Raw genomic sequence first — 26,927 nt, forward strand, 5'->3', positions numbered from 1 at the left:
CCCCCGAGGAAAGCTGTTAGTAGGTTTGACTGATTAGGGCCTGAAGCCTCTGGCTCTCAATTAGACAGAAGACAAAGCTTCAACCCTTGCTGCTGGAAGATCAGAAGTAATGAATTAGTGATAAAGGCTTTAAAGACAACACCATTAAAGGGGCTGTCGGGAGGAGGTGGACTTCCTTTTCCCTGCAATTTGCAGAGTAGGTAATTTGGAGTCTAAAGGAATACAAGTGAAATGCTTTGGATTTCTTTTTCATTTTCTCTCCTCTCTTCTGCTACTCTCTCTCCCTCTGGCTACTGGTGACAGTAATATTAACCTCATCTCCGCTGTGCTGTCCTCATGTGACCTGGGACTCAACTCTTGTGAGTAGTGGTCAACTGTTATGCCGCTCAGGGTCTCGAGCCTCGCTGGGGCTCGTAATGCAGTACGACTGCATCGCTTGGGGGGGTGGGAGGATCAAATAATATATTAAGATTATGTTGCGAGCCGTCACACCCCCGTGGATTGAAAACAACTTATGCCAGCAAAAAAATTGTGCAGCGTCATACTGATTTTTTTTCCAAGACTGCCTGAGGCCTTGTTTGACTTTTGTTTTGGATCCTGACCTGTCCAATGACATCCACACTGCTCTTCCCCATATTGATTGTCATTAGAACACACAGTGCCCATATCCGTCAGTGTGATATTGTCATTATTTGCCATATTGGCCACCACCCATGTCCATCTCTGTTATTGAAGGGTGGTCAGTCCTGTCATCTGAGGGACAAACTGTGCAGTTGAAATTTGTCCCCTCTAAAGTATGCAGGGCAGATCCACCGTTGGTTCAGCTGTTGTGCCCTGTGCAGACAGGAAGGGCCCAGCATGTCTCCATCTCTGTTACTGGAGAAGTTATAGAGCTAAGTGAGAAATGTACTGTTTGCAAGGAGTTTTCCATGCCTCTTTAAATCTGAATTTAGAATATGGTGGTCCTGTTGCAGGGGCAATTTTATTTAACAATGTTTTAATTCATTTGGATTGCCTATTTGCTTGTAAACATCCAGTTTCAGCCTCTAGCAATTTTTTGATCCTCTATTCCACTGCAAAAAACCAAAACAGGCTTCCTCTTAACAGCCAATCTTTAAAGGACCAGTCTGTAAGATTTAGGCAGATCTATTGGCAGAAATATTGCCATAAATGGAATATAATATTCATGAGTAAGTTTTAATTTGTGTGTATAATCATATGAAAATAAGAATCAAACAGTAGGTCCTTTTCCATGGAGGCTGCCATGCTGCACTGCCATGTTTCTACAGTAGCTCAGAACAGACAAACCAAACATTGGGCTGTGTAATATGACCACATGTAATATCCTGATACAGGTAATATTATTTCCAGATAATGATACATATCACAATACAGCACAATTTCTGTAAATTCAGTTAATAAATGTTTTCTGGTATGGTCTTCTCTAGTTATATTACTAGTACAATAAAAGCTTCATGACTAAAAAGCCAAGAAGAAGAATGTATTAATGCAACTGGCACAAAAGATAAACAGACTCCAAATGATGAAAAATATTGCCATAAAGATTGGAATTAGTGACACTACACATTAAACAAAAGAGCATAATATGAAACTTTTTTTTTAAATTCATCGCAAGATATCACATTGCACAGCCCTAGTTGCAATTTGCGGTCTCACCACTTAGATGCCACTAAATCCTACATACTGGTCCTTTAACCTCTTGTGTGAGAGTTGTTCAAATACATTGATTGGTTGTTAGGGTTTTTTTTTTGGATATGGTATTTTGTCTGAGGTCAGCTGTCAACAGTTAATTTCACTCATCCTCATCCCAGTATGTAAAGCGCACCTGGCTAGAGGAGCTGTTTAGCTTAAATTTGCAAGAGTATGCCTTGTTGTTAGGTCAGGTCACAGTTCGATCATGGTCCAGCACAAATAAACTGTCCATAGTTTGTTGAGGACCAGACTGAGACCACATCCTCAAAGGGTTTTGGCACAGTTGTTTGGGTATACATATGAGTAAAATTGCTGTGTTCCATCCAGATCTGTCCCAATTAACTAGAGTCATATTGAACCGGCTCTAAAGATAACTAGAAGGGCCGTCCATACTGTGATCGTTGCAATCCTGTAAACAGCGGTGTCCAGTACTCGCTGTGCACTCCAGCTGTGTCTGCAGCTAATTATTGATGAGCTGTTATTACTGTATGTTGTACGGAGAAATGAAAAGAAAAGCAGAAGAGTTCAGAGGTGGTAGCTGATTCAGTGTGTTGATCAGAAGGATTTCAGACATGAGTCGCTGTGATGTTTCAGTATTTACAGACCAGACTGACCTGCAGCAGATGTTGAAGCGGTGTGTGTAAAAGTGCACCGCTGCAGCAGTGACACAGTATGAGCACAGATCCACTTACAAAGATCTGCTAACTTAGTTTTTTTTACATTATAATGGAGAAAAAAAGTTCCAGCATCTTTGTAATAATTAGGACCGATCTAAAATAATAATAATGAATAATTATCCAAATAAATAAATAAGGATTTTGATTGACAGCCAGTATTTTTATCGTTCATCAAATCGCTCTGAAGGTGATTCTAATATATTTATAGTTATTGTTATAGTTATCATTCTCAGTGTGGACTGCCCTTTAGTCTTATCAAGTAGCATGGTGCTGAAAGCCAAGTGCTTCAGTTCAACTGAAAGTCTTCCAGATCTGGAAGTTCACAACCATCTCCTCAGCACTTTACCTAACCTGTCCACATTGTTCAGCAAAATCCCCTTCCTTTGTGAGGAGAGGTGACAGAGTGAGCTCAGTACAAGTTCCTGTCAGTCTGATTGTAAGAAAGATATGTCTGTGACAGCTGGGTAATGAACATCACACGGTCTCTATCTCACAGCCATCACTTCACCTTACCGCAGCATCGCCCATTCAGTTCGTACAACAGTAACATCACCCTTGCATAATGGAATCCAACCTTTCTTCCCGTCCCTCTTTGCTCTCATCAGCTGCTTGCTCTAATTAGATGAGGGTGATTTCAATAAAGTTACTGTCGTCCTCACTCCATTAGTTATATTAACACTCGGATTTCTGCCCTGGAGTCGTCTATCTATCCTCCGCCTTTCACCGGGGGTGGGGGGGCGGGCAGCAATCCTCTTCTTTTCATGGATCTGTGTAACCTAGTTACTGAGGCCCAGCAGGGGAGGCCAATCAATTAATGAACAAAGGAGCCCGCTCACTGAGCAGCGGCGCGAGTCTGGGACTATAAACAGGGCGCTCCCAAAACATGGTCGTTGTCAGTTCAGTGCTCATCTGATATTGTTTTGCTTTGTTGTTTTGTTTGTGTGTGTGTATGTGTGTATGTGTGTGTGTCTTTTCAGAGATGTCCAAATCCAATGGTAACTGCGATGTTACCTGTTTGACGACACGACAAGCTGATATTCAGCTTACGTTTATTGAGAATGACGAATGATAGAAAGCAATGGATTTAAACATTGTTGTCAGGAAAGCTTCCATCACCATTATGTTTCTGAGATCTGAAATGTAACTAAATTGCATTGTTTGTTGATTCTGCTACCTCTCTTCATCCCAGCATATTTGAAAAATGCAGTAGAGAAGTGGAGAGTATGACTGTGGAGATTCCTGCTTTGACAGTCACTAGAAGCATATGCATGGCGCTTTGTAAACTTTCTGTGTGGTGCCTGTGTTGTAGACCTAGACTTTATAAAAAGTAACGGACGTTGTCATTGTGACATCACCCATTGGTTTGTGGTCTCTCATTTTGAATCTTCTGGTTTGGCATTTTGCTGAGGAGGACCTCACACCTCACTGTGGTAGAGACTTGTTTATCACAAGATAGCCACACCCTAAACCACCTTGTTTGATCATCTGTTGTAATCTGCTGTAAATGGGACCATAATGTAGAAAATCATTCTGTGTTGAAGAAGACTGGAAACTACTGATTGAGACAATAAATTAATTATGAAAGTTTTTTACTGAGGTAATAAATCAAGTGAGAAGTTCTTCTTTTTGGAGGTAGTGGAGTTGCCCCCTGCTGACCATGAGAAAAAATGCAAGTTTAAGGCACTTCTGTACTGGCTTCACTTTTCAGACCCAGAACTACCTGCTTGGTTGTAGCTGAGCTAGCGGCTTTACTACAAGAGACTCTCTGGTGCCTGTGTGTCTGTGGAGATTGTCAATACATGACCCTAGCCCTGCTGTTTATCATAGACAATGTTACAGCCGTCAGCCCTGATTATCTTTTTAAGCTCTGAATATAGTCGGTGTTAGGCGGGCACATGTGTTCTGTTGACTGCCACAGAAAATAAATAAATCTTTGAGTTATTTGTACACCACTGTTCTGAGTATCACAACGTCAGACTTGCTAATGCTACCAGCAATCTGTTCAAACTGAGGGTACACTTAACCAGTGTTTTGATATTGGTATGGTAGCTGATACATGAAATAGACCTCAGAGGCTAGCCTATTTCGTCACAGTTAGGGAGGAGCCATCAAATGTATCTTAACCAAATTTTCAAATCCAAGCAGACAAAATCAGCAAATTTTTATTTGCATTGTTGGAAGAATCACCTGTATTTACACCAAACGCCAACATAGTGTAGATGTGTACAGTGTTTCCCTTGACAAAATGTTAACAAATGCTTACAAGTTAGATAGGTGGTCAAAGGTTAAACATCCATATTGAGTGATTCTGATCAGTCAGCCCTGGCAACAACCATATTTGGACAGACAACCCCACTCCATTTCATCCACCTGTGCTCTCTTTCTGTCTTTCACCACTTTCTCATCCTTCCCTTTTCTCAATACCTCTTTTCATCGCATTGACTGTCGCTTTTTTTCTCCATGCCTCAGCTTTTTTTCCACATCCTGCAGGTCCACCCCTCATTCTCTCCTATCTTTCTTCTCTCCAGCCTCCTGCTTCTGTCATCCCTTTTTCTTAATCCGGCTATTCGTCCCTTGTGTTCCCCTCCCTGGAGTTTCCAGCTCCGTCTCCCTGGGTGTGAGATCAGGGAGCAGGCTGTTGTAACAAGCTGTTGAATAATGTAAGCACAGGGCTATAGGCCAGAGTTTCAGTTAACCCTTTGATCTCTGATCACACAGTGGGTGAGGCGGACACATCATAAATGACAGTTCGACAGCAGGGCAAAGCAGCCTGAAGCCCTTTTTCCTTCCGTCTTCCTCCAACCTGTACCTAAAGGCTAAAGTTCCCCCATCCGGTTTCTTTGTCATGGCCTTTGCGAGCAGGAACAAAGTGAGCATCTCTAGCCTTTGTTATTCTAACGCTGATGTATAATTAAAGGGTTAGAAAAGGTGTTTATGAATAATTGATATTGGAACAAATATGTCATGGCATCCTGAATCTTATCGTACTCCTCCTCAGTATTTTTACTTGCAGTACAAATAAAAGATTTACCAGTTTGCTTTCTTTCTGGTCATCTAGTTCAGTCTGCACTGATTCATTGTGGCACAGTACTCTCCTCTGACTGAGGAGCTAGCATCATTATTTCATTCAGCCTTATTTCACTTTTTGCGTATACTGTTGCGTGTCAAAACACAAGGCCACAGGCAGTAGAATAGTTGTATTAAATCCTCAACAGCAGTCAAGTTGGACACGTGTGACCAATTTGTATCAATTAACTGATCGAATCGCGCAATCTCCAAAAAAAAAAAAAGAAAAAAAAGCGGAGCCAGCACACCAGGTCTCATTAACCCTTTGTAATCAATACAGATTCCCCTCTCCTTAAGTGCTTCTAGTTAGCTTTAGAGCCTCATATCCTGAGGCTAGGGTGTATTGATCTTCTGGAGTGATTGGAAGTTTCCCTTCAGGAGGTGAAGGATAGCAGTGGGACCAGGGATGTTTTGGCAAGAGTGGAGAAGGAAGCTGGTCTTCATGGCTGGATCAGCTTACTACTTACCTACCCCCCACTTCCGTCAGCACACCTGTTACAGCCAGAGGGGAGCACAAACACGCCACCAATCTGTGTGTGGAAGTATGTGTGTGTGCATAAATTGATCACGTGTGAGAGAGTGGAAATGGCTCAGGAGAGCAAATGGCTGAGAGGCGTATCAAATTAGAAATGTGTTACATAGGGTTTACGATGATGGCGTGTGTCTGAACCACATTGACTTTGGCAGCTGCTGGCCTGTTATGGATGGATGACAGGAGATGGATTTTAGATTTTACAAGGCTAACACACTATGTGACAGTCTGCTTTTTGGATTGGGTGTTTGGACCAAGTGGCAATACTGAGGGCTGAAAAATGAAGCCAACATGGAAGCACCAACTCTGGCCCCAAAAGCGAGTAAATTCTCATACACTCCCATGTTAATATGCCCATCTTTACAGCAGAAATAAACAGCACTGACACTGTTAACACAGTAGTTGGGAAACGCTTCAAGTAAAAGCATGGACTGGTCCACCTCAAGGTGTAATTATCAGTCTTTACAGCTTGAGGGCTTACATTTATGCATAATTACAGGCGTGGCCACTTTGGCTGACAGGTTGGTGCGGTCACAGGCAGGTTACTACCACAGCGACAATGTTGGTTAGGTAACATACAGTGGGGAGAACAAGTATTTGATACACTGCCGATTTTGCAGGTTTTCCCACTTACAAAGCATAGAAGTCTGTAATCTTATCATAGGTACTCTTCAACTGTGAGTGACAGAATCTAAAACAAAAATCCAGAAAATCAAATTGTATGATTTTTAAGTAATTCATTTGTATTGTATTGTAAGTGGGAAAACCTCGGCAGTGTATCAAATACTTGTTCTCCCCACTGTAACTATGGCGTAACCTCAGATTCACAGAGTATAGGCGTAGCTCCACCTTATTGTCCAAATATGGTCTTTTCTGGCTCCAAAATTCCAAGATGGCAGAGGTCAAAATGCCAAATTCAAGACTTCAAAACAGGAGTCTGCAAACCAGTGAGTGTCGCCATGATGGCTACATTGATTATTTTTTACATTCAGTGGTTTGGACTGGTAACCCACCACCGAGCCACATGCACACATCTGCATGAGTGCGCACATATACACATTACATGTCAGTGTGTGTGTGTGTGTGTGTGTGTGTGTGTGTGTGTGTGTGTACACAATGGCATTTACAACATAACTCTGACAGGCTTTCCTTGAACTGACAGGGTAAAAAACAAAGCTCTCTTGTTACATAAATAGACATGTACTTCTTCCTCTCTCTCTCTGTTGGCCTGTTTCCCTCTTTGATAAAATGAAATATTGTTTAGATTTTAGTGTAGTGTTCTAGGACATGCACCATGCATGCAGCCTTGTGCTGGCTGGCGGCTTGACCACCAGCAACCCTTCTGTGTGTGTGTGTGTGTGTGTGTGTGCGTGTGTGTGCTTCTGGTGTCATGGTAGGATACACAGCAGCTGCAGAGACGGCAGTGAAGAGGGGAAATGGGAAGAGCCAGCACAGTAGACAGAGCCCAGATAGACCTGTCAGTTCTGTGACACCCACACATGCCTCACCCTCTGGTCCACAACAGGAACGGAGTATGGGAAAGCACCTCGGCTGAGGACAGGTAGAGCGCTTCAGTGAGGGGCTGACATAGACGGAGACTGTAGCAGTAGCAGTTAAGACTAAGACTGTGAGAGGGATAACTGTGGCAGAGTGTTATTTTGGGCAACACAGGGAGACTAGAGAGTGAGGGGATAGAAAACCTGGCAGGTACAACGCCTGAAAAAACTCATCACTTAATGTTTATTGTATCTTTTTTCTAAATACTTATTTATGTTTAAGTTTAAATGTAGCTCTACAACCTAAATAACCTAAATTAAGAATTGATTGCACAAGTATTACTCCCCTTCAAGTCAGTATTTAGTAGAGACGCCTTTGTCAGGCTTATGTACATGTTAAGTATATATCAGCGAGAGCTGCAATGACTAATTGATTAGTTGATCCATAGAAAATTAATAAGAAACTATTGTGATAATTGGTTGATTGTCTAGACTGAGTGATTTTTAGGGGAAGTTACTTTAGTCTTCTGTGACAGTAAACTTATCTTTTGGTTATAGACTGTTGGTTCTGTCAAAAGAAGACATTTTAGATTGCATTCTGTGCTTTGTAAAACTTTTCCCCCATTTTTTGACATTTCATACTGATCAACAGATACTGAGCTGTGTAAGATGAAGGAGAAAACAAAGCTCTATAAATGAAACCAAAAGAGGTCGTCTGGAGCCTCACTTGGCCACTTCAGGACATTAACACTACTTGTTTGAATTCAATCCCATGTAGCCTTTGGCTTAATGTTTGGGATTGTTGTCTTACTGGTGATGCATCTTCCAAGTCACAGTGTTGTGTCAGACTGCAGCAGGCTTCATGGTGTGGATAATGAGTCTCTGGTAATGTACAGTGTTTGGCTTACACCAGCAGCATCTCATCATTCTAAAGAGCCTTCTTCACATTTGTTTCAAATTCTCCCACATGCCTTCTGGCAAATGCTAGATGAACTGACATGTCAGTTTTTTTAACAGCGACTTTCTCTTTGCCACTCTGCCATAAAACTGCGACTGGTGAATCACCCAGGCAACAGTTGTTGAATACACACTGTCTGCCATCTCTCAGCCGTAAAACCCTGTAGCTCCTTCAGAGCTGCCGCAGGCCTCAGGATGGCATTCACACCATTGCTCTCTTCTGCAGAGATGCTCTTAAGGACTGCTTTCTCCTAGTGGATACACAGGTGTGCTAGATTAAGTTTAGTGACTCAACAACAAGAGATAAATCAGTGCAGATTTTTCTTGTTTGTTTTCAATGTTTCTTTGTCTTCATTGACTAGATTTTGACAGAAAGATGTCTAATTAGCTGTTGAATCCACAGCAATTTCAGATACAGCAATTTGCATGTAAAATAAGCCTTATATCTATACTTTTATTTGTCTCAGTTTGTAGAAATTGGCTTCCATGTTTTTTTCCGGTAAAATTAATGTCTGTTTCTTAAAACAGCAAAGAAACAGTCCAAGGGGGTTGAAAGCTGCCACATTGGAAAAGTGTAGAGTATAAAGGACCATGACTGCAGGGCTGTAGTTGTGTTTTAATCAGTGGATGAGGCAGAAAGTATAAGAGAGACAGGAGAGAAAAGCTGTAGCTGAGCCTCAGCTTCAAAAAAGCACAGAATTTGTAATAGGATTCATGACTGGGGCTACAATTAGGAGTGTAATTATCGTTACTGTGATAAGCCAATCATGAGCCTGGGCATTTCTCTGCAGTTTGAAATTTCACACATTTAGTGCCTACAATTACCATGACGAGGGCACGTGTCAAGTGTGCACTGTTTGTTTATGTAAAGCATACTGTACACAGCCCTCTAGACAAATTTCCACTTCCATCCATTTATCTGTTGTTCTTGATTGTGCTTTGAAAGCAGGCTAATGATTATGAGCACATTTTCATGCAGGAGGAAAAATCCTATCGGTTTGATCTCACAGGCAAAAATATGGGCAGCACAACAGAATCTCATCTCTTGTGTCAGCTATTCTTCTGCACCATGATATTCCCATGGGAACGCATTTCTGCTGCGCGAATCACAGTCAGATCAGTGCGGGCCGTTTCTTATCTGGACATGAAAGAAGGGAAGATGGAAGAGGGAGGTGTAAAAAGGAGGGGGAGAGAAAGGGAAAGGGGAGTGGAGAGGCAGGGCTCCCCTGGGAATGATAATACCTGAAATTCAGTGGGCGGCCTCTGGAATCTATCTCATCATCATTTCATGAGCAGGTATTGTACTTATCCCTATTACAGTCCAAGATACATCCTCTGCTCGGCTGTTTCGTTTCAGTCTCCTCCAGATTGATCGAGCAGATTAGACAGTTATATTGTTTATGTGTGTGCCGCAGCCAGATTTACAGCATGCCTGGGGATTTTATTATTAGTTTGATCGTTTTCTTTTATTCATCTGCGGTCATCATGAACATTGTTGTTTGATAGTATCTCTGGTTCACGTCAGGTCAGCAAATCTGTTATTGCTGTTCCACTACAGGTGTAAAAGACTTAATAAAAGTGTTGTGCTTTAGTCAGAGATTCTGTGGTGCCCCGATAGGTTTTCCCCACGGTGATCGGCAGACCCTGCAGTGTGAAAACACACTGACAACAAGTACTGTTATCTCTACTTGCCCCTTTTCTCTCATAACCCCCCCTCCCCCCCAACTTCCACACTCACTCACACAGACGTGACTTATCCATGAGCAGTATGACTTTCACCTCTGAGTGATGGCTATTGTCTGAATGAGGAGAGACCCATTACGAATCCTCAGTACCAATGGAGACATTGTGCTGCCCACTGTGCTCCCTTGTCCTTCACCGGCATCCTGAAATGACGATAGATAAACAATGGGAACAAACAGTCACTCCCACCAGCATTGATCTGGCTCCTGCGCCCCTCCCTGCTCTTACCAACAACGCCACATTGATTCCACCTACACACAATTTATATGAAAGCCCCCCTGCACCACCTCCCTTTTTCTACCAGGACTGACAAAAATGATAAATGATCAACCCCGTCCTCCCTCTGCCGCCACCTCCCTGTGCCTTGCGTTTGCTGTCTGAGGCACTACAAGCCTATTTCTCCCTGCAGAAATCCAATAGACTTTTCTCAGTAGTGTACATTGTAATTTTTATTTTTTATTTTTTTCCCAAGAGGAGGGTTATTGATTGCTTCAGGTTCCTATAATTTCCACACATAAACATGTCACTGGCATGATTTAAGCCCCACAGGACATCCATATGCATGATGTCAAGCCCTGAAAAAAGACGAATGAAGCAAATTATTATGTATTTCAATGGCACACACCGTAGGATCTGCTTTCCTGTGGCTGCTGGCTAATAGTGTGTGATGTCACTCAAAGATGAAATCATACGTGGAGCCTCCAAAGTGGGGTCAATTATTTCTCTCTCATTGGCTTAATCAGTCTATTCTCTTATTATGTATCGGATTAATCGGTCTAGCATGAAATCATGAATTAACATGAATTATTAGTAATTAATCAGACATGACACATTGGCTGTTTTGGACATGTTGTCATTTGCGAATGATAACGGCTCTGGTTGTCCCTCCTAATGGAGTGTACAGCAGTATTTTCTGTGTGTCCTCTCTTTTCTATGTGCTTTTCCAGCTGCTAATAAAGGTCTACTGTATACAAATAATGTCTTCCATGTTCTCAACTGTGTTTTATTGTACAGATCCAGTGTCCCCATGCCTGTAAATGGGGCACAGAGTGTCTATAAATAGATATACTGTGGTAGCGAGCTGCCGGTGGTTATCAGCAGGAGTGGGTGATAGGGGTGGGGAGTGTGTGTGTGTGTGTGTGCGCGCAGTGCTTTTTATGTCCTGCATTGAGGTGATCGAGTCTATTGATGAAGGTGTTGGTTTCACTCTCGCCACTCTACCCACCGCCCAGGGGAGTAATACCATTGAGGAAAGTCTCCATCTCGGCTCCACCGTTTCCTAATGACCCCCCATCTCCACCTTGCCACAGTTTTCCCATGGCTCACACAGCTCATCCAAGCTGTTTTTCCTACTGTGAGGTAATCCATTTTACACTCCTGCCATTCTCAGAGCCCCCTGCCCTTATAGCTCCTGCTTGAGATCCCAGATCTTAAGAAGACAGGAGGTTTGGGAGCTGAAGATGAAAAAGATTCTGAGAGTGCCATGTATATTTTATTCTCTGGCCTGTGTTTTTATTCATCTCAGTCCTAATCGTCCCCACATAATATGAATGTGTAATCATGCCATTATGCAAGTGCCTTTTCAGATTATCATCATGGAGGCTGATATTGGTGTGATGGGATCTGACATGATCCCTCTAATGGAAGTTTAAGGGTGTGGGATCTTGCTCTTCTCTGTTGCTGGACAACATACAGTAGTGGTGCAGAAATGCCTCAATTCTCTCTAATTGTCTTTGAACGCACTTTTGCTGTCCTCCCATTCTATTCCTAATAGGTCTTAAGAAAAGATTGCACTCCCTTGTCTGGATTTTTAGGACATGTGTCTGCCTCTTTGTCCCATTACTGTGTCAACGAATAACGTTGCAATCATTTCAATTACGACAGCGCTGAGATGGAGATCTTCAAGTAGGGCCTTGAGATGTAATTGGAGGGGCACAGGCGAATTGAGGAAAGGCATTTTCCTTGTGTGAAATTGCCTCAGTCTTTGGGACAGTAAATTGAGGTGCTGAAAAATGATGTGATAATTCAGCCGCACAGTTTGATAGGGGAAATGGTCTGAAAGTCACTTTCTGGAGAATTAGAAGGCAAAACTACATTTCCCTCCCGAGTCCACTGTCCTTCACGCAGTGGCGTGAAATGAATTGATGAGACAGAGGGAGAGGAAGTGTCGGTGTAAATGTTTGCAGCTAAAATGAAGCTGCCTGCTTGTGCATTCAGATTGGCTGAAGGGTGGGAGGCGGAAGCTGGAGTGAGGATACAGCACCACATTCCACGCTATTTCACAGCCTAAGCCTTTAATCGCAGCAGCAACAATGGATGCATAAAATGGAATTCATATTTCAGATTGATTGATTCTATATTGATGAATGCCAAGGCTGTCTTAAAAGGGAAAAAAACCCTGCGTCTGTGGCTTATAAATGTACCCTCTTTAAGAAGGCGAGTCCTTGCTCTTCTCATGTGTCTGTTTATTGCCATAGACGTGCTTCAAAAGAAATATGAAAATTCTCGCTTTTTGAAGTTTAATCTCTCGCAAGAAAGGGTAGGAGGCTGAATGCAAATGGAGAAATTTGCTTTAGCTTTACCTCTTACTGCGCCTGGTAGAGAATTCCAACGCAGTGGTCTTGTAGCTATTGACGATGGTCACAACATCTCTCTTAGTAGATTCAGAATTGATCACCTTTGGTTGTACATTCAGGCCTCTAAATGAGTAACACATTAGTGGTTTGGGACAGACTCAGAGGGATGACACATAACATTTTCATCTCTCTCCCAACATACTGTTGGATCTTCTGTCACTCCATTGTGTCTCATTTCTTAATCCCTTCAAGGCATCTTGCACAGTGACAGAGCTGACATACGCACATTTGGTACTGTTTGCAGTGTTGAGATTAACAGGATTACAGATAGAGGATTACACTGGTCTCATTCTTACCCATTTAACCTTGACCCATGCCCCTCTGCACAGTTCAGATGTTCAGGCCATACTTGTTTTTGTGGCCATGTTGTTTGCACAAGCTGAGTCATATTTGTTCAGGAACACATGCAAACAAAGGGTTGTGTGCTTTGTTGTGAGATGATTTGGATTGTAGATCTTCACAGGTCTGTTGCCACTTCGGCACATGCACACACAAAGACCAAAAAGTGACAACAACAGTAGCCTTTTAATGACTGTCCTATGGATTACCACCCTCCCTCTATTTCCTTTTGCACAGTTGCCTGCAGTTGCCTCTGAACATGATGCAGCTCTGGCGTTACCATGGTGAACGTGCGGTTGCCAAGGCCTGTGGTGATTGAACACAGAGGGTCATCATTTATTTCTGTCAGTCAACGGCAAGGGGTCAGATCAGGAGAGGGGCAGAAAATGGGGGGAAAGGGGGCACTCTCGGGTCCTGAGGGCCTCAGAGCTCTCCTTTAAAAGTTTATTTGGTGAAGGGATCACCTACGGCTAGTCCGAGTCTGGTTGACAGTATTAATGTACTGACTCTCCTCACAAATCCTGGGATGCTTAATCTTATTCACACATTAAAAGAAGCGCAGAAGCAGTGTTGGGGAGGGAGGGGAAAGCAAGAACAGGACATGTGAGGCTACATATGGCCAACCTTAGCGTTGTTTATCCAGAGAGTTGTTACAGCTGAGGACCGGGCTCAGTCCCCCTGTTCCTCATCGTCTCTCATTAATCTAGCAGTATGGTTCTGGCCTGCTTCCCATGATGCAGAGGGAGCAGGTTTGAATGACCACCCACCCAGAGGAAAAGCATTAGTCTGTCCTTTCTGCCATCACCAGCTAATGTTTATGCCACCGCTTCATTCTGTCACCATCATTCAGCTGCTATAAAAAAAAACAAGGGGGTATTTTAATTGTTGTTTTCAAAGCTTTGAGATTGATTGTCGCCCTCAGGTGAATTTCTCTCACTGATCTGGTATAGTAGTTGATCACCTTGTTCTTTGCTCTGATTTTGTCCCTTTTTTGCCTATTTTTTTCACTCTTATTGGCCTGTCTGCCACCTCTATTTAGGGATACTTTTTTTGTCCACGTGTGCAGTTATAGAGCTCATGCTAATCCAGAGCTCTTTCTATCATTGAGAAGGAAAAGGTTGGCTATCGGATATGCATTAGTCTCCATCTGCCTCTCCTTTATGCATGAGTTAACACACTGACTCTCTCTGGCAGACTGAAACACCCGGGTCTCTGCGCACTTTTTGGCTGCTCTTTACCTTACAGATATGTCTGCTGGCTATACCTCTCATCAGCCTCTAAACATGAAATATTCATGTTCTCTTTTCTTCCTCTTCTGCATTTTTGCATCTGTTATTTTGGAGTATAGAGATATTCGCGGTTAGATGTTGGCTTCTATGAAGGTGTACATGGCACAAAGGGTAGAAGACACATTAGGTGAGATGGGTGTGCAGGCATTTGAGATCCATTAGTCATATCCTCACCCTCATTATAGTCTAATGTATTGTACTCTCTATTTAGTTTGCCTGATCTCACCGTTGTAACTTCACACTCAAAGCCTTCAGTCCATATCCCCCATATTCATCATCATACACTCTCTCTCTCTCTCTCTCTCTCTCTCTCTCTCTCTCTCTCTCTCTCTCTCTCTCTCTCTCTCTCTCTCTCTCTCTCTCTCTCTCTCTCTCTCTCTCTCTCTCTCTCTCTCTCCCTCTCCCTCTCCCTCTCCCTCCCCCTCCCTCCCTTCAGTGGTAGGTCTCTGTATCACAGTCTGTAGGTCAACATTAGGAGGCGGTCATTGCTGCTGAGAATTGGGCAAGAAGAGAGGGCTCTGTTTCTGTTGTGTTACCATTTAATCTGTTACCATTTAATCTGCTACCATTGCATGTCAACGGTGTCATTAGAGTCGGGGAGGAACTTATTGTTCCCTGAAAGGGTTGTCCAAAGATAACACGTCTTCATTCTGATTAAACATTAACAGAGAATGAATTTGAGATAGCCTCTTTCTTAGAAGTTGTGGCAGGGTGATGTTAGTATTGCACCATTAGCAAAGATAATTTATATCACTTTGCATCTAAATCTTGAAAAAAAAATTGAATTAGCCTTATAAATCTTAATTTTAGCAACAGGAATTTGGAAATTATGTTATGATCATATCAGCACAATATTTCTCTGTTACTGCTGAAACAGTTCATAAATTAGCAGATCAACAAAAAAATCAATTCTGATAATCAAGTCCCTTATCAAGGAAAAACTACAAAACATTATCTGGTCCCAGATTCTCAAATGTGAGGATTTGCTGCTCATAACTATTTTCATATCATTGTCAAAGTAATTTGTCTCTGTTTTGGATTCTTGATCAAACAAAACAAACAGTTCGAAGGAGTCATCTTAGGCTCACGCCAAAAACTAATTGTTAAATCAAAAAGGCAATCAACAGATTTATCCATGGTGAACATAATCATTAGTTGCAGCCCTAGATTCTGCTAAAAGTCAATTACTGATAACTGACTCATCATCCAGCCTTTATCACCAGAACTTGTTGATGAGAAACCTCATGATAAGGCGAGAGGTTTCTTAAAGGGGCAGCAAAAACGCCTCACCACAGAAGCCTGAAAACTGTTAGGACCCAGTGTCGTGTTAAAAGTTGTGTCCCTTATCTTCTCTTCTGCTTCATTGTTTTCAGCAGCCATCACTTCCTGTGGCTAATCATACTTTGATATGCAATGGCATGAACTGTGGCTCCTTCAGAAATGAACAAACAAGGTACAGAAAGGGGACTTCAAGCGACCAGGGCTATTGGGGTTTTTTTTGTCTGCTCGGCTGCGATACATTCTCTCAACGCCCACTGTTTTTTCACGGCCTCTCTTTACATTAGAATCAGCCTCCCTGTGAAGAGGAAACTTGGACATGACTCAGAGAGAAAGAAGTGTGATATTTTTTCTTCCGCTGTACTTGCAGTGAGATTTAGGCATCCCGTTAAGCTTAGCTGGAAGGCAAGAAGGGGCAGAGCTACTTGCCAGAAAGTTGACCTTGATAACATTAAAGGGGACATTTAGTTTTCCCCATTTAATACTGTGTGTACATTAAAGATAACTGATGATAAAATGGTTATCCATATGGAATTGTGTTTTTAATGATATATTGAATGATCTGAAGTTTCTGTCTTATCAGGCTGTGAAAAATCAATAATTTATTGATTGCACTAAAGTCAGCTGGATGATTGTTGCCCATGTGATCCACTGTGCTGAGCAGCACCGTATGGCCTCTCTTGTATTTTTAATGTTACTCACATTTAATTAAAGCTTGGTTTATAGTGTTACTGATAAACCCTTTGATGGCATTATCAAATCCATTTTATGTCTGATTTGTGTGTGATGAGTCTTGATGGGTTTGGTGGCCTCTGTTTAATGTCTTTGGGTTGAGAGGGCTGTGACTCTAGTGTGTGTGTGTGTGTGTGTGTGTGTGTGTGTGTGTGTGTGTGTGTGTGTGTGTGTGTGTGTGTGTGTGTGTGTCTCAATAGCTCTCCAGCTTAATGGACGGAGCATTTCCATGCAAAGGTAATGATGCTCTGTCTCATTTCTCCACCATGCCTCTAAATGGAGAAATTATGTTTTCATAAGGGACTAGCTGACACCAGTTCCCATGCTGCATCTTGTACTTTTCACACTTGGCTTGATGGAGATTGACTAAAGGGCTGGTATATTACGATAGGTCTGCAGAGGGTATGGGAGGTGTATATTGAGTGTGATAAGGGGTTCTTTCCTGGAGTAAAAGATCCTATTGTTGCCAGCTCTGTCTGTCACTGTCATCCACTCCTCTGTTCTTGGATCGCTTCCCTTCTATCAGCTTGTTTTTTTTCCTCCCCTCTCCTGCACTCCATTTTTGGTCTCGGGGATTTGAGGAAAATAGAAGGCGAGTGTCCCCGCGGGTGATGGCTTCACTTGTATGCAGTCACACAGTTGTACTGGACTGAATCAGGGAATTGGCTCGCCTCGAGGCTTTGTTGTCACTCACATTCAGCCTATTGATTGTGTGGAGGCTGCATGAGCAAATGACTTTTTGTGTGTGTGTGTGTGTGTGTGTGTGTGTGTGTGTTAATGTTTGCGCTCTAAGGGGTTAGGTGTGTGTCTAGGGAGGAATTGGCAGCTCTCACTTTGTGTAGGTGAATGCAAGGACTACTTCGCAATGAACTTTTAGAGTGCTGGCACTGGCAGTACACACACACACACACACACACACACACATCTCCCACACACCGCAAAACCCACACAACCAAAGCGTGCAATATGTCCTTTGTTCTATAGGAGCCCATGCAATGCTTTCAGATTTTAACATTATTTTCTTCTTTGTTGCTGTTTTTCTAGGTCAGGAGATTCTATCCTGAGGGAATGGTGCTGCTGAGATGACCTGTGTGACCTTCCTTTCCTCAAGAGATCATTCTCCAATCAAAAGGACGGTGCGAAATCAAGCCAGGACATGGTTGGCAGGTTCACATGATGGACAGGTGATGGAGTCTTCCATCATCTTTCTCCACCAGTGATCCGACCTGCTAGCCCTCCCTTTGAGGCACAAGTGTGTACCAGCGGTCCAAGGCCCTCTATTTCTCTGCCATGGTGACATAAGCAGTGCTGCAATATGAGGGAGAGCCAACGTGAGACCGTCTCATTTCTTTCTCCAGTAGCTGCTTCAGCTGCTACCTTAATGCCGTTTGTATTTACCTCCATAGCAAGACTGACTTTGTTGTGAATAATCCCTGCTCACCGTTTTCTACCCACACCGAGAGAGAGAGACTGTCTCCAAAGGCGTGTTGCTGGGCCTGTGGGGCGGAGTGGTGTGGCACGAGACGATGCTGGGATGCATGACTCGCCTCCGTCGGCTGGTCCGTCTCCTCCCCCTGCAGACCTCACTCCTCCTCCTCTTCATCTTCTGCACCGTCAGTGTCTTCATCTCCGCCTACTTCCTGTATGGCGTCAAGCGGGACCTGGAGCCCTCGGGAGGGGGTGTGTCCGGGGCAGAGGGAGCATCCGCCGACTCCGATGACCCGAGGGTCACTCCATCCCGGCTTCTGCCCTTGCGAAGCGTCTCGGGTGGCCCCGGGGTGGATCCTGGAGGGGCCAGGACAGATCCTGTGGTTCTGGTGTTTGTGGAAAGCCAGTATTCTCAACTGGGTCAGGAGATTGTGGCCATATTGGAGTCTGGCCGGTTCCGCTACCGGACTGAGATCTCTCCCGGTAAAGGGGACATGCCCACATTGACAGACAAAGAGAGAGGGCGTTTCACACTGGTGATTTATGAGAACATTCTCAAGTATGTTAACTTGGACGCCTGGAACCGAGAGCTGCTGGACAAATACTGTGTGGAATATGGAGTGGGCATCATTGGCTTCTTCAAGGTTAGGACAACACCACACTCCCTCCTCTCCTCTCCCTCCTCTCACTCACACCTTCTGCCCTGTCCATCTGGCTGTATCGTCTCTAAGGAGACAGGATTCACAGGGTTGGAAAGACCTGCCTGGTTCAATATCACACTGCACTGTTTCTTTTATGTTCTATCTCTTATTTTGCTTTTATTTATTCTGCAACCTGGCCTCTTTCATTCTTGTTTCTCTTTCACTCTCTTTGTTTTAGTTTCTCTAGCTTTTCAGTCCTCGTCCTTTCTACCTCTTTCTACCGCTCTCTCTTTCTTTCTCTTTCTCAGTAATCCCTCACTGAGCCTGTTTGCCCAAGGCCAGTTTTCAGGTCTTATGGTTTTAATCACCATCTCTGAGCCATGGAAAGAATATAGAAAGAGAGGTGGAGGCATGGATGGTAGGGCAGTGAATGTTAGGCATTGTAGGAGAAGGTAAGGAAAGCCTGGTGGGATTTACCATCTACTGGGAGAGTAGGAAGAAGAGTGAGGGTGTGCATCCCAATGACCTGGACACACGTCAGTGCTCTGCTATCTGAACCAAAGCCAGAGCCAAAACCAGAGCCAACAGAAGAACCCATGAGAAGAAATTGTAGTAACTGTGTCAAAGATATATTTAAAGTCAATTAGAAGTATTTCATAGTTTGTAATGTGTAGTTTGCTTTCAATTTCAATGACAAAGTGGTAATGGATCATATTTATTATGCATTTATGCTTAAACAATACGTAGCAACTGACATTGTTGTCTTATTTCTTTTTAACTCTCATCTATTGCTGTGTGTTGCAGAATCCAGACTAGTTTGCAGGGTTGCAGCTAACTTATTTTCTCAGCATTCTTTTTTTCCCCTGAAAGGTGTCAATAGTGAGAATACCCATTACAATTTTCTGAATCCCCAAATTACATGTTGAGGTTTTGGACTTTTGGTTGGGAAAAAAAACCTAAAGATACTCAGTTTACATGATCTTTTTTGGTCGATCAACTGATTGATTGATCAGATAATTTAGAGCTGTAATGATTAGTTGATTAGTCTGAATAATAATTTTACAAGTAGTAAATGGCCAAAATGTATGTTGCTTGTGAGAAATTACTGCTCATTTTGGGGTCTTGTGTGATAGTTTATTCAATATGTTTGGATATCAGACAATAAGTTGAATAAAACAGGCAATTTGATTACATCACGTTGGGCTGTTGGACAGACTGTGACGGACAGGCATTTAGTAGACCAAACAATTAATCAAGAGAACAGTAAAGATATTGATAATTAAAATAACTATTAGTTGCAGCCATAAAATAATTGTTTCAGCTCTACAGGTAACAGTGAACAAGCAATCAGCAGGCATCATGTGGACATCTCACAGTGCATGTCATAGTTAGCTTTCTGATGCTGTGTCTAATGCACACAGACACTGGTGACATTTTAAGTAAGACTTCAGTAAAAGTGCAAGTGAAAGGACTTCTGTATCCACGACTGCAGAGATGTGAGAGAATCAGAGAATGACAAATTTGGAAGGAGAAATTTCAATGAATAATCACAAAGCCCTCAGCCCTTTGAATGTTGGAGGACACAGCGGGAGGTTATTCATTTTGACTGCAATCTCAGAGTATTTCATGATTGAGCATAGCAGGTAGAAGCTGCCTCATGCCTTCACATTTGAGTAGGCCTGACATTCCTTATTTCACACATGATTGGAGAAATTGGGGAATTATATGCAATACATTTCTGTCTTCATCACCACGGTTTATGATGAATCTGTGTGATTTCTCTCCCTGTCTCTGTGTTGATTAGGCCAATGAAAACAGTCTGCTCAGTGCGCAGCTGAAAGGCTTCCCCCTTTTCCTCCACTCGAACTTGGGTCTGAAGGACTGCACGGTCAACCCCAAGTCCCCCTTGCTCTTTATCACTCGATCTGGGCAGCCCCTGCCAGGTCCTCTGCCTGGGGATGACTGGACTGTTTTCCAGTCCAACCACTCTACATATGAGCCTGTGTTGCTAGCCAAGACCCAATCAGCTGAGAGCATTGCATCGATGGGGCAGAATGCTGCTCTGCTCCCATCAGTGGTGCAGGACTTGGGGCTCCATGATGGTATTCAGAGGGTCCTGTTCGGGAATAATCTGGTCTTCTGGCTGCACAAACTGGTGTTTGTGGATGCTGTGGCCTTTCTGACGGGGAAGAGGCTCTCGTTGTCCCTGGAGCGCTACATCCTGGTGGATATAGATGACATCTTTGTGGGCAAGGAGGGCACCCGCATGAAGGTGCCTGATGTAAAGGTGAGTCTTTGCATGTTTCAGAGTGGAAGAACTTTATCCAAATATAAACTGAACACAATTATGTATTCATCAACCAGTAGTTCTCAACTGTCCCTTTGCTGAGATATAGGTATTGCCTCACATATAGCATGTGCTATCCTCTGCCAGTCACACAGAAAGCCCTTCTTCTCCCTCCACTTCTCCTTTTGAATGCATTCGTCCCAATAGGCCACTCAAAGCTGACAGGTCCCAGTGCTCACACTGTCACAGAAGCTCCACAGCAATGAATATTTCAGGGGCCCAGAGATATACAAAGAATGTTGAAAAGCTCCTTTGCTTGCATCTCTTCAGAGTTGAACAGACCCCCCTTCACATGTGGAGGCATAGGGTATAGAAGAAGTTATGGAAGAAGCATCAAGGCCTCCTCACTAGCAGCGCAATAGCTAGCTTTTAGGAACGAATCACACTGACAAGATGGAGAAATCTGAGCGAGTGAGAGAGGGTGTGTGCTGGGAGTCTCATCCAGCGTGGAGATCAAATGAAACAAACACCCGAATCAGAGGAGAGCAAAATATCAAACAGAATGAAGGAGAGGAGTGAGGCAACTGGGAGTGGATGTTGGATGTTTACCGAAAGAACCTTGCAGAATGAAATATGCATGTGGGCACGTGTGCGCCTGGGTGTTCATGCATCCTCATTAATGCACTCGTGCACTAGTACGAGCACATCTTCAATTGACTACCTCTCCCTTCCTCCTACTGTTTCAGGCCCTGCTGGAGACACAGAGGGAGCTGCGAACCCATGTGCCCAACTTTACCTTCAATCTGGGCTTCTCAGGGAAATTCTTTCATGCTGGTAAGAAACGGCCCGTAACGAGAACCTTTGCCTCTTTTAAGTCAAGCAGGGATAAGAGCAGGCACTAATCTGAAATAGATGACACTTGTAAAGATTGTAAAGTTTAGGTTCATATTATTTTAATCTCTCTACTCCTCTTATTGTACTTCATGCCCTAATCTTATTTCTTCTCCTGCTTTTCTCCCTCATGTCTCACTCTAATATTTTTTAACTTTCCTCCTCTGACTTTCATTTCCTCCTTTTCTCATCACTGACCTTGTTTTACCTTCCCCTCGCCTTTGTCACTGTTCCCATTTTTATCTCCTCTATTCTATTTCCTCTCAAACTATCATGCTTTTTTTTTCTTTCCCTCCTCCCAACTCCTTCCTTCATCACCTGCTTTTTGCCCCCCCCCCCCCTCCTCCATCCCTTCTTCCTCTGTCTCGTGTCCAGGATCTGATGAGGAGGACCTGGGAGATGACCTGCTGCTTTCCTATGTGAAGGAGTTCTGGTGGTTCCCTCACATGTGGAGCCACATGCAGCCCCATCTATTCCACAATCAGTCCGTGCTGGCTGAGCAGATGTTGCTCAACAAGAAATTTGCCATGGTGAGTCGCAGGGGGCCAAAGGTCGGATCAGATCTTTGACATGTCAGTCCTAGAAGAGGGATCCCTCTGTCACTCTTCCTGAGGTTTTGCTAAGTTAAATTTAGAAGGAGTTTTTAGTTATCCATCTAATTTTATGTCTTCAAACCAGCAGACAGAGGAAAAGTGTGATGTTTTTTTCACATGTAGGGTATTAATGGACTGCACCATTAAAATTTTCCAGTCTTTTCTCCTAACGCTCTCTCCTGTTTCCCCCACTGTTCAGGAGCATGGGATCCCCACTAACATGGGCTATGCGGTGGCACCCCACCACTCAGGTGTCTACCCTGTCCACATACAGCTGTATGACGCCTGGAAGAAAGTGTGGGGCATCAAGGTGACCAGCACAGAGGAGTACCCGCACCTGAAGCCTGCCCGCTTCCGGCGAGGTTTCATCCACAGCGGCATTAGCGTAAGAGCACTTACACCCAAGCATCCATAAGGCCTCATTATCTTGTTACCTCTGGCCCCCTGCTTTCCCTCCACTTGGCTTCTCAACATCCATTACCTTTAAAGCCAATAATCCCTTTCAGGGTTCTTCTCTATAATTTACATATGCTGTTCTTCATTCATTCATTCTCTTCTCTGATGGCCAGCGGTTACTCTCCGTCCTGCTTTTGCCAATCATCCTCCTTTCCTTTTCTGCCTCTGCTTTTTAGAGATTGCCCCCAAAGACTCTGAGCAGACTCTAATTTTCATTTACGATATTTCACCCAGGCTACACAAGTCCTAAGAAAGACAATCATCTCATTAGTCTTGCTGGACTGTTGTTTTCCTCTACGGAGTGTGAGATGATAATGTAGTCAAGTGAAGCAGTCTAGCATGAGACACCTGTCTGAGTAGAGCTGCCTTGCAGGCCTCAGCACCTTAACGAAGACTGACATCTCTGGCAACAGCATTACAAGTGTCTGCACACAACCAATCACTAAAATGTCAACACCCCAAAAAATGTTGCGCTTTATTCTGCTTCACAGCGCTAGCTAGTGCAACTGAACAATACAGTGAGAGGAAAATTAAAGTTGAATAGATTACATTCAAGAGGTTCAAAATAGAGAAAAAAACATCTTATCTGTTTCTTTGCCAGGTTGACCTTCAGTGCTGATAGGAAACAGTACAGTCTCAGTCTGGTTCCTTTGTAGTGTTGGCATTCAGACAGCCTGTGTGGTCTCAGTGCTCTATTCCCGTCCTTGAGATAGAGCAGTCTGAATGGACAGTCTCCACTGCTTACTGATGATTGATATTCAGTTCCCCAGACACTCCAAACTGTATACGCATTTCCATGAATTTCCATATAGACTCAGAGTGAATAAGAGGTTTGCTTTGGCTAGATGAGCTGCATAATATGAATTTTATTGAAAGCAAACAATGTGTGGGGTAACCGCCTGGAGTACTGACAGGTGTGTGTGTGTGTGCATGAGTATGTGTGTGTGTATGTGTGTATGTGTGTGTGTGTGTGTGTGTGTGTGGGGGAGTGGGAGTGGGAGTGCATTTGTTTGTAATTCTGTGTGTTTGTGTGTGATTTTTTTTATTTCCCACTTTCAGTTTGATGACTTTGTGTTTGTTTATATCACAGGTGCTGCCCAGGCAGACGTGTGGTCTCTTCACACACACCATCTTCTACAAAGACTACCCGGGCAGTCCTAATGAACTGGACAAGCTCATCAATGGAGGAGAACTCTTCCTCACTGTTCTACTGAACCCTGTGAGTCAATACAGCACAGCATTTGTTTTGCACACTTGGAAACCCATTTAAGTGGTGGTGTAAATTGAAATTTTAAAGCAGGGGTGGGACAAAGACTACTCTGTGACTCATGCAGTAATGTCTGCATTGGGGTTTCTCTTTGTACACTGCTGTGAAAGCCCCTTTTATCAGAACCAGAAAGCATTTTTTTCATATTCGTCACCATGTTTTCTCTTGAGATGATAAAAATGTCCCTTCAAATAGCTATCACCCAATACACTCTGCAGATGACTGCATCTTTCTTCATGTCTAACCAATCAAAACCAAACTATGGATATAACACGCATTATTTAAGCAAATTCCTCATCATTTGGTTTTTTCTTTTTATCCCCCTTTTCCTAATGTCAATCTTTTTTGGCCTGAAAGGGAAGCATCCACCCACATATTTTTAGTAGCTAGTCATCAGTGACATTGTCCAACCTAACCGATGAACTGGTTTTTAAAAAATGTAAATCGCAGCCAACCCCCAACTCATCTCCACCATATTGAATAATAATTTAGCGCTCTTACGCTCTCCTCCTTTCTGTTCACAGATAAGTATCTTCATGACCCATTTGTCCAACTACGGGAACGATCGCCTCGGCCTGTACACCTTTAAAAGTCTGGTGATGTTCGTCCAGACGTGGACCAACCTGAAGATGCAGACTCTGCCGCCTGTGCAGCTGGCCCAGAAATATTTCAGCCTGTTCCCTTCTGAGAGAGATCCACTCTGGCAGGTGAGAAACAAGATGATGTTGATGAAGATAACTTTAATTTGCATATTTAACTTTTTTTTTTTTTTGTTTGTCTGACAGATATGCTAAATTTTGCACCCATTACTTGTATACCATAATTCTGTAAGGACACTGTAAAGGTGCAAATCATATAATACTGTTGTTTTATGTACTATTCCTTTTTAAAATAAGGTGCTTTAGCTTATACCTGTAGCAATATATTTGTGGACCCTGTTTGTATGACTTGGTAATGAGCAACACACTTTAACTGATGGATGTCATTACATTTCCTAATATTTTTTTCACCTTTGTACCTGGAGAACATTTGAGTTAAATATCAACCTTGATTCTCTTGCTCTTTTTAAATATATTAGTGTTTGTTGTAACATTACATGTTTGTTAGCAATTTGTCAGAACCAGACTTAAAACAAAGCCTTGTTTATCTTATCTTTTTTTTTTTTTGCGGCTCCAGGATCCTTGTGAGGACAAAAGGCACAAGGACATCTGGTCCAAAGAGAAAACATGTGACCGCTTCCCCAAACTGCTCGTCATCGGGCCTCAGAAGACAGGTGAGACACGGTGCTTCAACACCCCCTACAGGACATAGTTGGAAACTAAATCTGACGTGTCAACTCCATTCAAAGGCGATGTCATTTGTCGTGCTCTCTGTGGTTCAAATGAGGTTTTGATTTGTTCTCAGTAAGTCACTGATGATATTGTTAGACTGTGATTTATTTTCAGACCTTACTGTTGCTTTTGTAGTTGCATTGCCAGGTACATGGTAATCTTCTTTTCTATTTCTTCATTTTCTCCCTCCTGCCTAATCCACTCACTCTTTCTCTCCTCTCAGGCACAACAGCACTCTACCTGTTTCTTGGCATGCACCCTGATCTGACCAGTAACTACCCCAGTAAGGAGACCTTTGAGGAGATCCAGTTCTTCAATGGGCACAACTACCACAGAGGCATCGACTGGTAAGAACCCTCATATGGCAGCAGCAAGCAACGTATTACATCATATATTCAGAAACGCCCCCATCATGTAATTAATGAGTTTCATTTTGCTTCATGTTTGTCTGTGCAGTCTTTCCCTTTGACTCTCATCACTTTCTCATTATGCATAAACATCTTTCTGGCTTGTATATAAGATAGATTGATATTGCAGCTGACAATTTATCAGTAATGTTTAAAACATATAATTTAGTTATTATTAGTTATTATATTGTCACTTATGGAAGACAGATGCACTGTACATGAATTATGGCCAATGTAGTCCTAATGAACATAAATTCAGCCATTTGACACTTTATTGTGCAGGAAACATCTAAAATCTTGTTAATCCCACATCTTCAGTATATGTTATGTACTGTGCACACCGTGTAAAGCTACAGAAAACCTCAAAGTTGGTTCAAAAGAAATATTATTTCAGGGAAATGCAGACAGGGGTTTTTCTGTTCTATGCAAATGAAATCATGAAGGCCATATTAAAAATGCAAATTACATTGGGGGCCTACTCACAAGAGCACATCCAGTAAGTGATGGCATTTCTAGGAGCGAGACCACCAACACAATTGACATTTCAGTGCACATTCACAAAGTTTTGAGTTTCCTGTAGGTTTAATTGATTTGAAAACTGCATCAATGAGAACCAACCGCTTCACACATCACAGCACCTGAAAAGAATCCAACACAAAATTTACTTGGCAGGCTGGGTCTGTATGTGAGTGGGCTGTCCAAATATTAACACTGAGTGGTGTTGCTAAATGTTTTATTTATTTATTTATTCATTTATTGTATTAGGTGTGCCAAGCTATTGCACATGGGCGATCACCCACACAGCATGCAGAGAAATGATCCTTATCCACAGAGAGCAAATTGGACCCAGTCAACTATGGCTGCCGGTAACACTTTGTATTTTTGTGTTTGTTGTGTGCCAGGTATATGGAGTACTTCCCTCTGCCCTCCAACACCAGTTCAGACTACTACTTTGAGAAGAGTGCCAACTACTTCGACTCTGAGGTGGCTGCTCAGAGGGCTGCGGCTCTCCTGCCCAAAGCAAAAATCATCACCATCCTCATCAACCCAGCTGACAGAGCTTACTCTTGGTACCAGGTCTGTCATAGGCAACACGACACTACATAAATAATTCAGTGTAAGATTAAACACCACTGTTCTGTGGTAATAAAGAATTCATTGTAGCCTT

General features: G+C 42.9%; 1 protein-coding gene across 1 annotated transcript in view; it reads left to right on the plus strand.

Moving 5' to 3' along the window:
• The window catches only part of LOC128363249 (bifunctional heparan sulfate N-deacetylase/N-sulfotransferase 1-like), a 44,203-nt gene that overhangs the window by 13,789 nt on the left and 3,487 nt on the right, over window positions 1-26,927 (plus strand). The window contains exons 2-11 of the mRNA XM_053324198.1: window positions 17,503-18,530; window positions 20,332-20,814; window positions 21,561-21,648; window positions 22,081-22,235; window positions 22,498-22,683; window positions 23,845-23,973; window positions 24,546-24,728; window positions 25,198-25,294; window positions 25,576-25,699; window positions 26,662-26,836. Coding sequence (XP_053180173.1) covers window positions 17,985-18,530; window positions 20,332-20,814; window positions 21,561-21,648; window positions 22,081-22,235; window positions 22,498-22,683; window positions 23,845-23,973; window positions 24,546-24,728; window positions 25,198-25,294; window positions 25,576-25,699; window positions 26,662-26,836 — 2,166 coding nt within the window. The 5' untranslated portion in view covers window positions 17,503-17,984. The remainder of the gene's footprint in view (window positions 1-17,502; window positions 18,531-20,331; window positions 20,815-21,560; window positions 21,649-22,080; window positions 22,236-22,497; window positions 22,684-23,844; window positions 23,974-24,545; window positions 24,729-25,197; window positions 25,295-25,575; window positions 25,700-26,661; window positions 26,837-26,927) is intronic.

Source organism: Scomber japonicus, chromosome 8 (genome assembly GCF_027409825.1).
Source record: "Scomber japonicus isolate fScoJap1 chromosome 8, fScoJap1.pri, whole genome shotgun sequence".
In the NCBI taxonomy this organism is placed as follows: domain Eukaryota; kingdom Metazoa; phylum Chordata; class Actinopteri; order Scombriformes; family Scombridae; genus Scomber; species Scomber japonicus.